Source organism: Malaclemys terrapin, chromosome 16 (assembly GCF_027887155.1).
Source record: "Malaclemys terrapin pileata isolate rMalTer1 chromosome 16, rMalTer1.hap1, whole genome shotgun sequence".
NCBI lineage: Eukaryota > Metazoa > Chordata > Testudines > Emydidae > Malaclemys > Malaclemys terrapin.
Genome location: NC_071520.1, coordinates 17,877,792 through 17,892,407, shown reverse-complemented (window position 1 = coordinate 17,892,407; position 14,616 = coordinate 17,877,792). Strand labels below are relative to the sequence as shown.

The following is a 14,616-nucleotide window of genomic DNA, read 5'->3' as shown; positions in this document are numbered from 1 at the left end:
TTTTTTTATGGTTGGCTGCTCTGACTTTCAATGAGGTAATTTCATCCCTAAGCTCATTAGTTGCTATAGCATTTTTTGTAATTCATTTTCTAAGGGTGCCATACGAGATTTAACATCATACATTTCCAGAAAGGCCATGAATGTTTTTTGAAATTTTAATCTCCCAGTCAGCTATTCCTTTCAATGTTGATGTTACAACTGCTTGGATGGGTTAAGTGACTCCATTGGCTTGGGTCTCGTCACCTTTCTCTCCCCTTTAATTGTTTACATTTTATCCAGACAATTCATTCTAGCTTTTTAACAAACTGTGTGAATTTATTAGAATATTTCAAATGTTTTGATAAGTGAGATCAGGCCAGACAACCATCTTGCTGCAAACTGTTTTTCTACCTGGGGTGGGGGGGAGGAAGCAAATATAAGCAACAAAATTAACATTGGTTAATTGACTGGATTTTATAAAATGACTGAAAGGAAAGTAGGTTTCTGCTAACAAACTGACTGCATCTTCCTGCCCAACCAGCTCCCTGTATTAAAAATTCTACATACTAACTGTAGTGGATATAAGTATTAAATGCTTGTTTAAAACACAAATCTAAATCTTCAAGTTTTAGTACACCAATAACCGCATATTTGACCCTGCTTGGTGTTTAATTCCCTTAAACTTCTCCTTGCCATTTTAGCTACCTATGAGTAGTTGATTGCTTCTGAAGAAAACCAGTGCCCTGCAACCTGGTTCTGCTATATGGTGGTAGGGTCGCTTCAAAGAACTGATGCTAGCTTGCTCTTACTACCAATGAGCAAAACTGGGCCCATGCCTTCTTTTGAAATCCTGTTACTACCAATTAGCTAACATTGTGGGTGAGGGGGAAAGGTGGACGGAATACCTCAGTCTCATGAACTACCATCTTACTGCGTTTCTGATACAGACACTATAGCTATAACACAGCCCAAAGATATTTCTAATCAAATATGAAGTGAAATATAGAAAGGCTTTCATATCCAGTTTTACACACTACAGTAGAATCCCCAAGTTATGAAATCAGTGTTATGAACTGACCAGTCAACCACACACCTCATTTTGAACCGGAAGCACACAATCAGGTAGCAGCAGAGACCCCCCCCAAAAAGGAAATGCAGTTCAGTACTGTGTTAAATGAAAACTACTAAAAACAAGGGGGCAGGGATTGACAAAGTAAGGAAACTTTCGGTGCTTGTTTCATTTAAATTAAGATGGTTAAAAGCAACATTTTTCTTCTGCATAGTAAAGTTTCAAAGCTGTATTAAGTCAATGTTCAGTTGTAAACTTTTGAAAGCACAACCATAATGTTTTGTTCAGAGTTATGAACATTTCAGAGTTATGAAGATTCTCCATTCCTGAGGTGTTCGGAACTGAGGTTCTATTGTGCTTTTCAAGGTTTTAGATTCATAATCTCTTGATACTTTTTTCCACATAATTGTTAAATTACTTCCCTCTTCCTGTTAGCAGCTTTTAACCTACTGTACCTAAGAAGAGTTCTATATAAATAAGAACATTAATTACAACTGCAAACTGATGAGCTTGTTTTAAAAGTAAAATGGGTGACGGGACAGGTTTAAATACAATAGTTGAGTGCGTTTTTGAACCCTGGCCTTTTTTTAAAATATAGGACTTTAATAATGCTTTTGTAAGAATTTCTTTTAAAAGTGCATTAATTTTCTCTTTTTTTTTTTTCTGTCTTGCCTAGCTGCGCTGTATGCTGTTAGTTTGCTCAGCTGAGTGAGAGTTTGGATGCTTCTGGTGTTTTGTGTCTAGTCTGATACACTTTCAGATACCATGCTGATGGGTGCAGCATAAGAATATGAATAGAACAGGCAGCTTTGCAAAGCAGACATGTATGCTTTTAGAATAGGCTAGCTGTAGCTATGTCAGAGGTAATCTACCATAAGGATCTGGAAGCTAGTTTTTGGGGCAGGCACCTTTGTTTTAGCCCGCCTCTGCCACTTCCTTGTCCTTGCTGTGCCTCGGTTTCCTCATTTACAAAGTGGAGTAACATCTGTCTAAGTGAGCTGTCAAAGACTAATTTTTTTTAGAGTTGGTAAGAGGAAGGGCCAAGTTATGTATATCGTACACAAACTCTTCAGTCTGTGTTCCATGTAGACTTTTGTCTTTTACTAATCCTCGTTCATAGGTACAGCGGAGAACACTATACAACTTTCCTCCACCAGCAACATGCATACTTTTCTAGTTAAGTGCTACCCCTGTGATGTTCAAATAGTTTTTCAACAGAAACATGTGGGAATGTTGCCTGAGGGAAATCCTACAGTCCAATAACAGTGGGTTTGGTTTTTAGTAGGAAAGCAAAGATGCAGCCATTCTTTTGAAACCAAGTTTAATATAAGAATCTGTATATTGTGGAACTGTTTCCTATTCTAGCTTTTTTTTTCTATATCCCACTGTAATAGGGTGTCTGGCAATTCTAAAGTTTGCAGCAGCAGCTACAGCTAGTCTGAAAATAAATATATATTTAAACTTGTATCACAATCTTCAAGAAAGGGAAAGTCTAGTATGTATACTGTCCATGCTGGAGACCTGCCCTGCATCCCACCCTAGTCTGTTCCCAGGCGGTTAGTGGCTGTGTACAGGGGTGGCTCTATGTATTTTGCCACCCCAAGCACGGCAGTCAGGTAGGCTTTGGCGGCATGCCTGCGGGAGGTCTGCTGCTAACACAGATTTGGCGGCATGCCTGTGGGAGGTCCACCGGTCCCCCGCCTTTGGTGTACCCGCCGCCGAATTGCCGCCGAAACCGCGGGACTGGCGGACCTCCCGCAGGCATGCCGTCGAAGGCCGCCTGACTGTCGCCCTCATGGTGACTGGCAGGCCGCCCCCCGCGGCTTGCCGCCCCAAGCACGCGCTTGGTGTGCTGGTGCCTGGAGCTGCCCCTGGCTGTGTACCATTGTAGGAGGTATTATGGAGGTAGCACATGCTCTCAATAAACATGAGGGGTATATTTTATACAGCAAGATGCAAGTGTGACACTTTCCCTCTTTGCTAGCTGTGGTGAAAGGCTTAGGAGAAGGCAGACTGTCTACTCTTTGGCTACAAGGATAGCTAGGACAGGAAGTCAGTGTGGAGAATGTGGGCAATAACCTCATCTTAAGTAATGTAATTGGATAAACAAGATGTAAGGATATAAATCCTCTTGCATCAGGGCATTAACTCAAGGGGGCTGGGGAAAAGCTTCTGTGATGAGCACATTATGCAAGTATGATTCATCATAATAGTTCTTGCTGATTTCTCTACAGGCTCTGGTCCTGTTGAAGACATGATACTAGCATAGATATTCATAGATTCCAAGGTCAGAAGGGACCATTGTGATCATCTAGTCTGACCTCCTGTATCACACAGGCCATAGAACTTCCCCAAAATAATTCTGAGATCATTATTTTTAGTAAAAACATCCAGTCTTGCTTAAAAAATTGCCAGAGATGGAAAATCCACCATGACTCTTGATAAACTGTCCCAATGGTTAAGTGCTCTCACTGTCCAAAGTATGCCCTATTTCTAGTCTGAATTTGTTCAGCTCCCACTTCTAGCCATATTCCCTCTGTCTGAGGCAGTATAGTAGTTCCCAGTTACTCAGTGGAGCACAAGTCATTCAGTTCAGTCTTACAACACAAAAAGCAAGCAATAGTGCCAAGACAGTTTATTCAACTAAAGAAATTCATACATTAACAAACACTCATTGGAAAAAAAAACCTTCATTCTCCCACTCCTCACCCAAGCAATTACCAAAGATAACTGGTCACTTAAGCGTTTTCCAAAAGTAATTTTTTAAATACTTTGATATTTATTTTGCAAGTTGAAGTCTAAAAACAACAAAGCATAATGACTCTGCATTACAATGTAAGTGTTACATGTGAAACTCAATACATAGGGAAAGAGTTAATTAAAATATATAGAGCACTGCAGATTTCTCTAAATATATTAGCTCTTCCCTTTAGTTCTTGTAACATTAATTTTAAAAAGCTGAAGCCAGAATTTTATACTTTAAAATTCAGCTCGATGCAGGCTGGCAGTAATAAGAATTAACAGAAACCTGCTTGTGTAGTTCTGTTTAAAAAAAATAAGTTACTATGGGATACTCTCTTTTCCTCCTGAACCATTACTAGATGCAATGCTTCTATTTCTACACATAAAACATGCTAGGCAAAACTAAGACCATGTGTTGTACAGCTCAGACATTAATAGGTGGTAGATGGAAGCTGGAGTAGCAGGTGAAATCTTAAATAAATCAGGGCTAAACTGGGGTTAACTATTTCAAGAGGCAGGCTTAGATGTCTGGGCATAGAAATATTAAGATCACTCATTTGACTCCTAGTGTAGTGGACACAGAGTAGACTGCATGAAGATTTTTCCCACCTTTGGCATCTGTTTATCACATATTTGGAGCCCTCTATCCATTTTTAGAACAGCTTAAACCAGCTGCAGTCACATAGCTCCATGTGACACAATTCTTTCAATTAGGAAAGTGAAATGCTTTTAGTTGCGGGGTAAGTATGGAGACATTTCTTGCTAAGACAGGAAAATAACAGTGGGAGGCAATTAAAATATGGATTGGGTTATTAAAGGCAATCGAATTACCAGACTTCCCTTTGGTTCAGTCATCCATTTCATGCGCTGGATTTGTAATCAGTGTGGCATAGCTACTAAGGAGTTCATTTCAAAAGAGGGCTATGAAGTCTGCCCCACTTAGTTTGCTTGTTTTTTGTTTTTTTTTAAAGCTTGCCTGCTAAAGGAAGTAATTCTGCAGTCAGTGTGCATTACCAGCAATAGCTGGTTGTTACGGTATTAAAACAATAGCAGCTGCAAGCATCAGGATGCTGAAGACTTTATTGCTAGTGAATAGTATTTTTTGTATACACCCTCCTATTGCCATGAGGGGTGCTCCCTTAATTCTTCAGACCTACACAGTGCTAGCCAAGAGTGTAGAAAGTTTAACAGCGTTAATATTGGAAATTAGTATTAATTATTTTGATAGCATCAGGCTGAGTGTGCTCTCATATTGTGCTTTTACCTCTCTAAAGTGTTAGACTAAGGTCTACTCGTGCCCTTTAATGCTAAGGAAACAGCAAAGACTGATATGAACAAGACTTTGTACTAAAGTGGAGAGGTTACCAACTATTTAAAACATTTTACTTTTTATATATATAAATAGTTGGTAACTATTTAACTATACACACACATAAACATGCAAGTCCAAATTCTACTCTTGGATAGCTGGAGGCAATTTCAGTTGACATCAGTAGGGATTACGCAAGAGTACCTGAGAGCAGAATTTGGTTCATAACATGTAGCAAAGAACAAAGTGACACTACAGTGTCCCTGAGGACTGGTCTACATTCCACACCATGTGCCATAAAGTAATCCCTCAGATCATTTATTTTCCTGTAGTGTACCAGAACACAGTTACTCAGTAGTAGACACCTTTTTAGAGGAGTCACTTTATCACTCTTCCATAAGCCACAATTAAAATTCCATGTGGAAGAATGGAACTGAGAACAAGACCATATCGTGCACGTTATTAGGCCCAACTGAGCATGAGAAAAGATGACTTTGTTTTGTGCTTTCCCATAACTCCAATCTGCTGATGGGAAGAAAAAAAAGTTGCCTCTGTCCACACTTGCTACCCTCCATAGGCACAGCAGCTGCTTCTCCAGCAGAAAAGTGAACAGCTATGGTCCTTATTGCATCTGTTCTCACAGACACATTCCTTTAGTCGCTCTGGAAGCCTCATTGAACCGATGTTGGACAGAGTGTATGAGCAGTTAAGGAATCAAAATTCCATGGTGACTCAAGTGTATTGGTATCTGCACTAGGCAAGCTGCACTGGCCCTTGGAAGAGCTATCAGTCTTCATGTGATTGCTATATAAATTGGGAGACTTTTCCCAAATGGGGAGATCCAATGTGAAATTGGGAGGCCTGGCTGAGCTGTCTCCTTGAACAGTCAAGACCACTGGTTGTTTATCAGGCTTAGCCTTCACTGAAGCATATACAACATTTTGCTCAGACAGAGTATCTCTACACTGACTAAAGTGCTCTGCGAGGACCAGAGGCTGCTGGTCATCCCCTTCTTCAGAAATAACAAAAGCTGGTTTGGATTTGTCCATTTCTATTGAGAGCTCCTTGGTTTTCGAACAGTTGATTAAGTTGCTTTTGAGGCCAGCGGGGCCATGGCTTTGGTTATCAAGTGGAGGTGTCACCCCCACGTGTCTTGAGGGATCCAAGGGCCTCACCTCTTTGCAATCAGGGGAGCTGGTTAAAAACCCAAAGTAAGGGTTCCCAAACCTGGATTTCTTCAAGCTAGAGGAGCTCAGTTTCCCCTGCCTTTGCGCAGATTGGGTTAGCGGGTATGATGCGGTGCTGGTGGACGAGTCAGAATAAACAATATCTGAGATTCCCTCTATCTCAGTAGCTGAAATTACTTTTCTGGTTGTTACACACTGGTTTCTTGTGGCTGTAGAAAGACCCTACCAAAATAATAATAAAGTTAATAAACATACTTTGAAAAGCAGCAGTCTAGAAAACTTTAAACCTTAGGGAATTTAGAATTGAAATTCCATAGTGCACTTGTCATGATCAAGAGGCTACATGCTTCCTTCCCTTCCCAAAAAGCAGAACTTTGTGCATGGGAATATACGGAAGCATCATGTTAACTTTCTAACAAGCACTCTTGGTTTGACATCTGCAGAGTCAATCAGAGAGACAGCTAGTTATTATGGGTCTATGGATTCTTTGCAGTACAATACTTACATGTCAATTAAAAGAAACCTAAAATATAACCATAAAAATTATGCAGAATGACTCAAGATGATCCATTCTGAAGAAATAATTTGTAAGTTTAAGGGAAAATAATCCTTTATCCAGATGCTTAGCCCCGGGAGTTGCAGCTTCTCAGTGCTGCAGAATCAAGCCCCAGATGAAGTATATTATGGTAATGTGAACTAACAGTCTCCATCTCTCTCACATGTGTGCACACACACATTCACGGCCTTGGACCTTTTCAGCTGACATGCTCAACACATGCACAAGGGAAAGGCAGAAGAGCGGGACGAGGAGTTCACATCAAAAAGTAGGTGGGTCTTTATATTGCACAAAGTGCCCCTTTGGAAGTAGTCTTTAATGTTAGGAGCATGATGCCTGAATCCCACACCTTCCCTTCTTGTGGATACTTACACTGCTGTCTACCAGTTTAGTGAAGGGGCTGTTAGTGCTCCAGCTATACCATTTTTTCTGTAACTGAGGTAATGGAGTCAGTAAGTCATGAAATGTGCGGGCACTCCATGTCCGTTGCCTTGGATGATGGTTCTCTGCCTGTGTGTTCCCTTTATCCACAGTACCTGCTCCTGGAGCCACATGATCAGAAGTCAGCCAGTCTGACACAGAAGCTGGACTTGTGACACTTCTCTTTAGGTTTTTGTCCTGAAAAATAGAGAAATTTTCCAACGTCTTCAGCCAAAGGTCTCAAAAGTACTTTACATGCAAAGGCCCTAGTGGCACTTAGAAACACTGAGCTATCTGTGAAAGTGACTCTGGTTCTTTAAACACATCTTTCCTTGGGACAAGATAGGTCAGTGGGCAGCTTGTACAGCACCTGCTTAAAGTATGCCAGAACAGAAAGCATTAAACCCACCAGGTTCACCATTGCCTCGCCCTGCCCACACAAGAAAAGTTTTACCTTTATTAGCCAGTTTCAAAATATCCCCCACTCAGCTAGAAAACCCTTACATACCAGAGAGACTCCCACAGTCCTCTCAAGCAAACACATTAGGGCTTGTTTACATCTCTCCATGGGGATAGTTACCAAACAGCCACCTTCTCAGAATCCTCCTCAGACCTTTTAAGGACTGATTATTTCTATAATAATCTAATTTCTATAATAAGACTAATTTGTTGGTAGTTGCATTGCTTTATTTTCATTTTAATATGAGTAATATCAGCTTAGCTTTGGCACTGTGTTTTATTGATGTCATTATTAAGAGTTTTAATAAGATTTATACAAAAAAAATATGGAGTTGGATTTCTTTCATTAAGCAGTGCGAGTCCAGAACCTTTGAGGACCTGATGGATATCAACTAGTCAACCTAAAGGCCTGACCAGCTCCCCTCAATCAGTCTTTGGTTCTCACAGGTCTCTTGATCTAAAACCATGAACCTTAATGACCTGAGCTAAAAGTCTTAAGTTTTTTAGACAAAGGCTTCTGTAGTCTTCCCCAATGTTTGGCACTGGTCTCTGAGATATCCCCACCCTGACACATTTTAGGAAGACAGCAAGCCAGTCCCTGGTATCAAAAAGGTTGAGAAACACTGGTCTAGCCAATAGAGGGGGGCAGATCCACATTGTAAGATCTACTCAGTTTATAGGCAGAATTAAACAAATAAGATTCTAGAGAGTACAATGCATGAGAAGGGATGGTGGAGTGAAGGCAATTGGCATAGGGCTAAAAGTGGTTATATAAATAAAGCAGTCACATGGTTTCCATTTTCTATAGAAGTTGTCTACATGCCCTATATTTTCCCCTGGAACACATGTACAGGATTCATTTTCTCCACTCTTTATCAGTTCTCTCCCTCAGGGCCTGCAGAGTAGTTCCTCTACCCTCCCTACATCTTAACAAAAATACTGAGACACAGCAGAGAAGTTTGTTTGCTCCCCCAGCACATTGCCTGGATGTACCCTTGACTCCCAACAGCGGATTAGCTTCTGGGGTGTGTGTTTAAAATAACCTATTATTGGCCCCTCCCCAGCAAAACTCAGGCTCACACTCAGTGGGAGGCTTGGGAGCTGCTGGCCAACTACTATGTCTCAGTAAAAGGATTTAGATAATCTTTGTGTAAAGCTTCTTACGATTCACTTTGTCTAGACAAGCATTTCGGTTGAGGTGAGTGAGTCTGGAATCCTTGTCTACTGTAAAGGCTCAAGCTTTCACACCTCCATAAACATTAGGATAATGTCAGAGTAAGAGCCAAGAAAGTAGCTGCATACCAGTGGATAACAACATGCACCATTTGCCTAGGCTGTCCTACAGAAGCTAGCACATGCAAACCATATTAGAGAGGGGAAGACAGAGTAGGAGCCCACCTATTCAGAGCAATATAAATGAGGATTAGAGAGGACATTTTTCAGGACCGCCTCCTTTCTGCAGATGCAATTTGTACCCCCAACAATGTGCAGCGGGTGCATTTCAATCGTGAGTGCAAACCTGAGTAGCTGCACTTCTAACTCCTAGAATGAGGGTGCAAATCAGCTTGTTTGAAGTACCGCTGTTTAGATATGGGCCTGCTGCAAGCCATTTCGTAGGTACATTTTTCTTCCAAAACAGAGAGGATGGGTCTCAAACATGCTGAAAATCTAGCATTTAGAAGGATTTCGTAGCCTCTTCCTATCCAGGCCTACCACCATTATCAGGCAACAAGTATGGATCCATAAAGCCCTAATCCAGATTCTTTAGCTACCTAGCTAACAACACGCTGTGGGAAGCACTTCTTAGCAGTAACATCAGATCGCTCCTTCTAAGCCTTCTGTCCAAGATCAAGCGTAATATTATTTTCACATTTTATATCTCTTCTAGCAGCTGCGGGGTGGAGAGGGGAGGAAATAATAGCCTGATTTTGAAAGGTGAGCATTCACAGCTCAATGATTTCTATGGGATTTGTGGATGCTCATCATTTTTTTTTAAATGGGATGAAAGAGCATATGGATTTTCCATCAATCCACAACAAACTGAGGTTTCATCTCATCAGCACCTGATAGAGCTCTGACCAACAGAGTCATGCTTGGCGAGAAAGCACAAATCTTGCCAATTTCCACTCTATCTTCCTATCCACCTCTGTGAAATCGTGCCACAGATGATGATGCAGGTGGAAAGGAGATGTTAGATAATGTAAGAATTTTAAAGCTATGCAAAACTTTGAAAAAATTTGACTTCTGCCTATGCAAACTATTTCTTCTCTTTTACACCTTAAATATTTTAAGATTTAATGCAGCTACAGAATGGTAGATTAGAGCGGTGTTTCTCAACGACTGCTCTGTGGACCGGGGCTTGTCCCTGAGATCTTCCTGACACAGGGTAGGGAGGGAGGCAGGAAGCTGTTCCCTGATATTTAAAAGATTAAGAAACACTGAATTAGAGCATTAGAACATTTTTAATTAGTCTTAGATAATAAATCACTGCCCATCATATAGAAAGCTAGTTTAAGAAAAATAGCAGTGGCCCATATTCATTTAAGTTTTCACTGTTCTATAGGCTGGCTGTTTTTCATTAATGGACATAATTCTATAGAGGTCCATGTACATTATTAAGACTCTAGGAAAATCCTAATTGATATTGTATCCTAGCGGACCTCACTGGCCTCCAATCAAGGCCAGGGATGCAGACACCCAATACTTTGTACCCCAGGGATAAAGTCACATGAGCTACATGAAGGACTGGTATGCCTTTGCACTATTCCATGCTTCTACACTTAGATAGCAAGTGTTGACTCCAGAACGATTACAAAAACATATGTTAATCACCACCCTGGGTGCTCAAGGGAAATGCAAGCAAAAGGATTTTTGAACCACATGTGTTTCTAAAGAAACATCACTAAGCGCTTCAAGGGAGTAAGCTAAGATAACCCCCCCCCCATCCCACCCCCTCCAAAAAAAAAAAAAAAAAAAACCCTAGGGAAGCCATGTTACAGTATTTAAATTTTAAAAATAAAATTAAAAAATAAACATTTGTAAAGAGCCCTGACACATAAAGCACCCAATTTATTGGCAAACATTTATTAAGCTTCACAACGTAGGAGCTACAGTAACACAAATCAACCACAACAACAACAGTGCTGCAAGGTAGGTAAATAATATTACTGACGGATTGAGGAACTGTGTGGTTATATGACTTGCCCACAGCAAGTTAGTGACAGATTCAGGAATGGAATCTGGGAGTTTTGACTCTCAGTTCCTTCCTCCAACTACTAGAAATCTGTGTGTCTACCTGTACTCTGTATGTGGTAAAACTCAACCCACTGGCACCAGGGCCGGCTGAAATAATAAATACTTCATCGCTCCCCGTTTCAGTGGTCACGGCAGACATAGAAGAGGGCACGTCTGGGTCAGTATGCCGAGAAGAGTGTTCTGTGCTGCCTCCAGAGGAAGTGACTAAGGGAAGGAAAGACATAGAAAGATTTTTTTAAGTGACGGTCTCTTTTTGTTTAGGCTGGGCAAATAGCCCACCTTCCTCTTCCCATTCTAACCCAGCCTAAAAAAAAATCAGCCCTTGGCTGCCACACAGATCTGAAAAAAAATGCAACCATTCAACCACTTGCCTTGTCCTAATAGGCTGAAATTTGGCTAGGAAACCAGAAGGACTTAAAACCAAAGCCTTTTAGAGATGGGACCAAATCAAAGTTGTAAATCCAGCCACCCTTGGGAAAAGTTCAGCTCTGGATCAAAACTTTGCAGGCTGGCTCAACCCATCTCATTTTTATATGCATATAAACATCTCTGGGTGGCAAGTAGGATATTCTATGGCGATAAGAAGGCAGTTCTGGCCTCCACCCCTGATAACCTTCCCTCCCCGAACTCAAATCCTAAACTTTGAAGAACCCCCAAAGTTGTGTTCATGTTATACCTCACTGATCAGGGTCAAAGAGCTTTGGGGACTGCCAGAGCTGTCTGGCCACAATCCTCTCAGTGACCTTTCCCAACAAAGGGAGATTGGAAACTGTTAGCAAGATTGTCAGCACAGAGTTGGGATTTTGAGCTGGGATCTCACAAGAACTTCTGTGACACACAGGTGGCTTGGTGCCAGTTGGCAAAGGGTTCACTGGTCTGTAACAGCAGCTCCTGACAGGCCTGACAAACTCAACTCAGCACAAGTAGTTAACACATATTTCAAGGGACCATAAGTGGGCTATTTCACATTGAATGGTCCCTTGAAATATGTGTTAACTACTTATGCTAAACAATCTATCCCACTTTGTATTTAGCTGTGACCGTGGCGACACTCGAAACGTCAAAGCACTGCTGCGAGAGCGCTCCCACGGCAGCGCTTTGAAGTGCGAGTGTGGTTGCGCACCAGCGCTGGAACAGAGCTCTCCCAGCGCTGCAGGTACTCCACCTCCACGAGGGGATTAGCTTACAGCGCTGGGAGCCGCGCACTGTCTACACTGGCGCTTTACAGCGCTGTAACTTACTGCGCTCAGGGGGGTGTTTTTTCACACCCCGAGCGAGAAAGTTGCAGCGCTGTAAAGCTCCAGTGTAGCCATAGCCAGAGATACTTGGAGTATGTTTCCCAGACCTGAAGAAGAGCTCTGTGTAAGCTTGTCTCTCTCACCAACACAAGTTGGTCCCATAAACAGTATTACCTCAGCCACTTTGTCTCTCTGGAGGGAAACGTTGATGGACAATCTCCACCGACATTAGACCCAGTACTTCTGTATTGACTTTTACCAGCCATGAAGGACCTATGAGTTGTAGTCAAAGCATCCCAGTACTTACTACTGTCACTCCCTGGGGTTCTGTAGATGGCTCACGCTGGATCAGAGCAATTTTAGCCACGTTAATATGAAAAAAACTTTGGACCTGTGACTGCTCCAGGGAATCTGAGTGTTCCAAACCCAGTGCTTAGACAGCCATGCTCTCCAGGTGACACAAAGGGGAGGATGGTAGGGAGAAAAAAACACAACTCTTGAAGATTTCACAGGTGTTTTTAAGCCAGCAATATGATAGAATGAACCAAAACCACATTTGCCCTGCTAACCAAGTGTATGCACTGTGCCACTGGATATGACAGTTTCTGTTGGCAGAGTTCAGAAATGACACTTACGAGTATTCCTTGCCAGGGAATTACTCTACCAGCAAGAGGGAGGGCAAAAGGGGGTAATTCCACACCAAACACTTTCTAATATGTGACAGCTCGCACTGCATCTCCACAAACACAGCTGAAGAGGAAGATTCAGGGAGAGAGACTGACTTGACTTAATGGGCAAGGAGCTATGGGTTGAAACAACATACTCTCCAGCTTACCAGCTTGGTCCCGGCTGACAGTGTGATTGTTGTTTTCATTCTCTCGAGTTGGCACCACAAGTTGGAGCTCATTGATATCTATGGCGGAGTTCTGGATCCCATTCTACAACTCAGAACATGCCCCAGTAAACATCTACAGACAGACAGTGTAACAGCCAATGTGCAAGAGAAACAAAATCACCAAAAACATTAGCACTAACCTCCTGGTCACTGTGTACATTGGAAGGGTTCCTTTTGGGGCACATTTTCTGCCTGAGGAAAAGACAGCAACAAGCCCATGTATTAGTTTTCCATAGGAGGAAAGTCCTCATCCGTGTTCATTTTAATAGGAAAAAACACAACAGAACAACTGTGCATAGCACTTCTATCCATGAGCCTTTACAGCTTTTTTTGTATCAATGCCTGTGTGCTAGGGAGCAATTGTTATCCCCACCGAGACTAAAGGGGAAGCAGTGTATGTCCAGAAAGTTTGCAGCCAAGGATGCAATCCAGAAGAGTTCCACCCCCCCATACCCACTTCATACCATTACATCACATATCACATGCCACGTATCTTACTTTGGTTTCTCAGATGAACTCATGGAAGTAGGGGGACATTCTTCCTCAACCCAGCACCTTTAAAAAGTCTTACAAGGGAAAAAAAAAAGTGCTCGGAATGGCATGGGTGCCCGTTGTCACGGCAGTATCACATGTTCCCATGTGCCTGTATAGTCCGATCTGTGAGGACAAGATCAATGTGATATCACACAGGAATATGCAGGTTCCCACTGAAGATTTTACATGAAGCTTGGCTCTTTTTTCAATCAATCCATTTTTCATGGCTGTCTTCTTCAAAGTGTTTATTGACACTTGCTTTCTAGTCAGATCTGTCCCTGGCTATGTCTTCAAAGTTATCAATATTTATGCTGCATGAGGTGAAATTCTGCTTAAGGATGTCTGAAGTGTTTTCATTGACATCCTCCCCTCTCCCCCAGGCTTTCAGAGTTTCAATTCATCACAGAAAACTTTTTTGGGACTCTATCATAGCCCATTCTGATAATATGACCTGTCCATCTAAGATGAGCTTTCATGATCAGTGCCTCAATGCTGGTTGTTTTTGATCTTTTCAAGAATGTTAATTGTTGAGACTTTGTCTCGCCAGTGGACCTTCAGGATTGAGCCAAGATAGCACATGTGAAATTTTTTCAAGTTGTTTAGTGTGTCTGCAGTAAACTGTCCATGTTTCACACCCATTTTAAATAGGCTGCTGTCACCACTGCATTGTATATCATCAGTTTTCTTGACTGTTTGATGGTGCATTGGCTGAGTATCCTATGGAAAAAAGTCTTTCAAAGGCCTGTTTGCCTTTCATATTTATTTGCCATTTCTTGATCCAGTGAACTGTCACTTGGTATTGCCAAGGTGTATAAATTGGTTGACAATCTTTAGTTCTATACCATCGATGGTGATGTTTGGCTCGGTAGTAATTGTTGATGGAGCTGGTTGGAAGAGGACTTCAGTTTTTTCAAGGCTCATAGTAAGTCTAAACTATTTAGTTGCCTCTGAAAAACCTGCCAAAGATAAACTA

The 14,616-nt window shown here is 41.7% G+C and overlaps 1 protein-coding gene across 3 annotated transcripts in view; it reads right to left on the bottom strand.

Annotated features, from left to right (window-relative positions):
- Nucleotides 1-3,668: 3,668 nt before the first annotated feature.
- The window catches only part of LOC128824456 (uncharacterized), a 47,473-nt gene continuing 36,525 nt past the window's right edge, over nucleotides 3,669-14,616 (bottom strand). For 2 of the 3 annotated variants that reach the window (XM_054005956.1, XM_054005957.1), the window contains 5 exons: nucleotides 13,250-13,301; nucleotides 13,050-13,152; nucleotides 11,017-11,180; nucleotides 7,215-7,460; nucleotides 3,669-6,508 (listed from right to left, as the gene is read on the bottom strand). In XM_054005956.1, the coding sequence (XP_053861931.1) occupies nucleotides 5,771-6,508; nucleotides 7,215-7,460; nucleotides 11,017-11,180; nucleotides 13,050-13,152; nucleotides 13,250-13,301 (1,303 nt within the window). In that variant the 3' untranslated portion in view covers nucleotides 3,669-5,770. The remainder of the gene's footprint in view (nucleotides 6,509-7,214; nucleotides 7,461-11,016; nucleotides 11,181-13,049; nucleotides 13,153-13,249; nucleotides 13,302-14,616) is intronic. The other variant, XM_054005958.1, reaches the window with a different exon arrangement.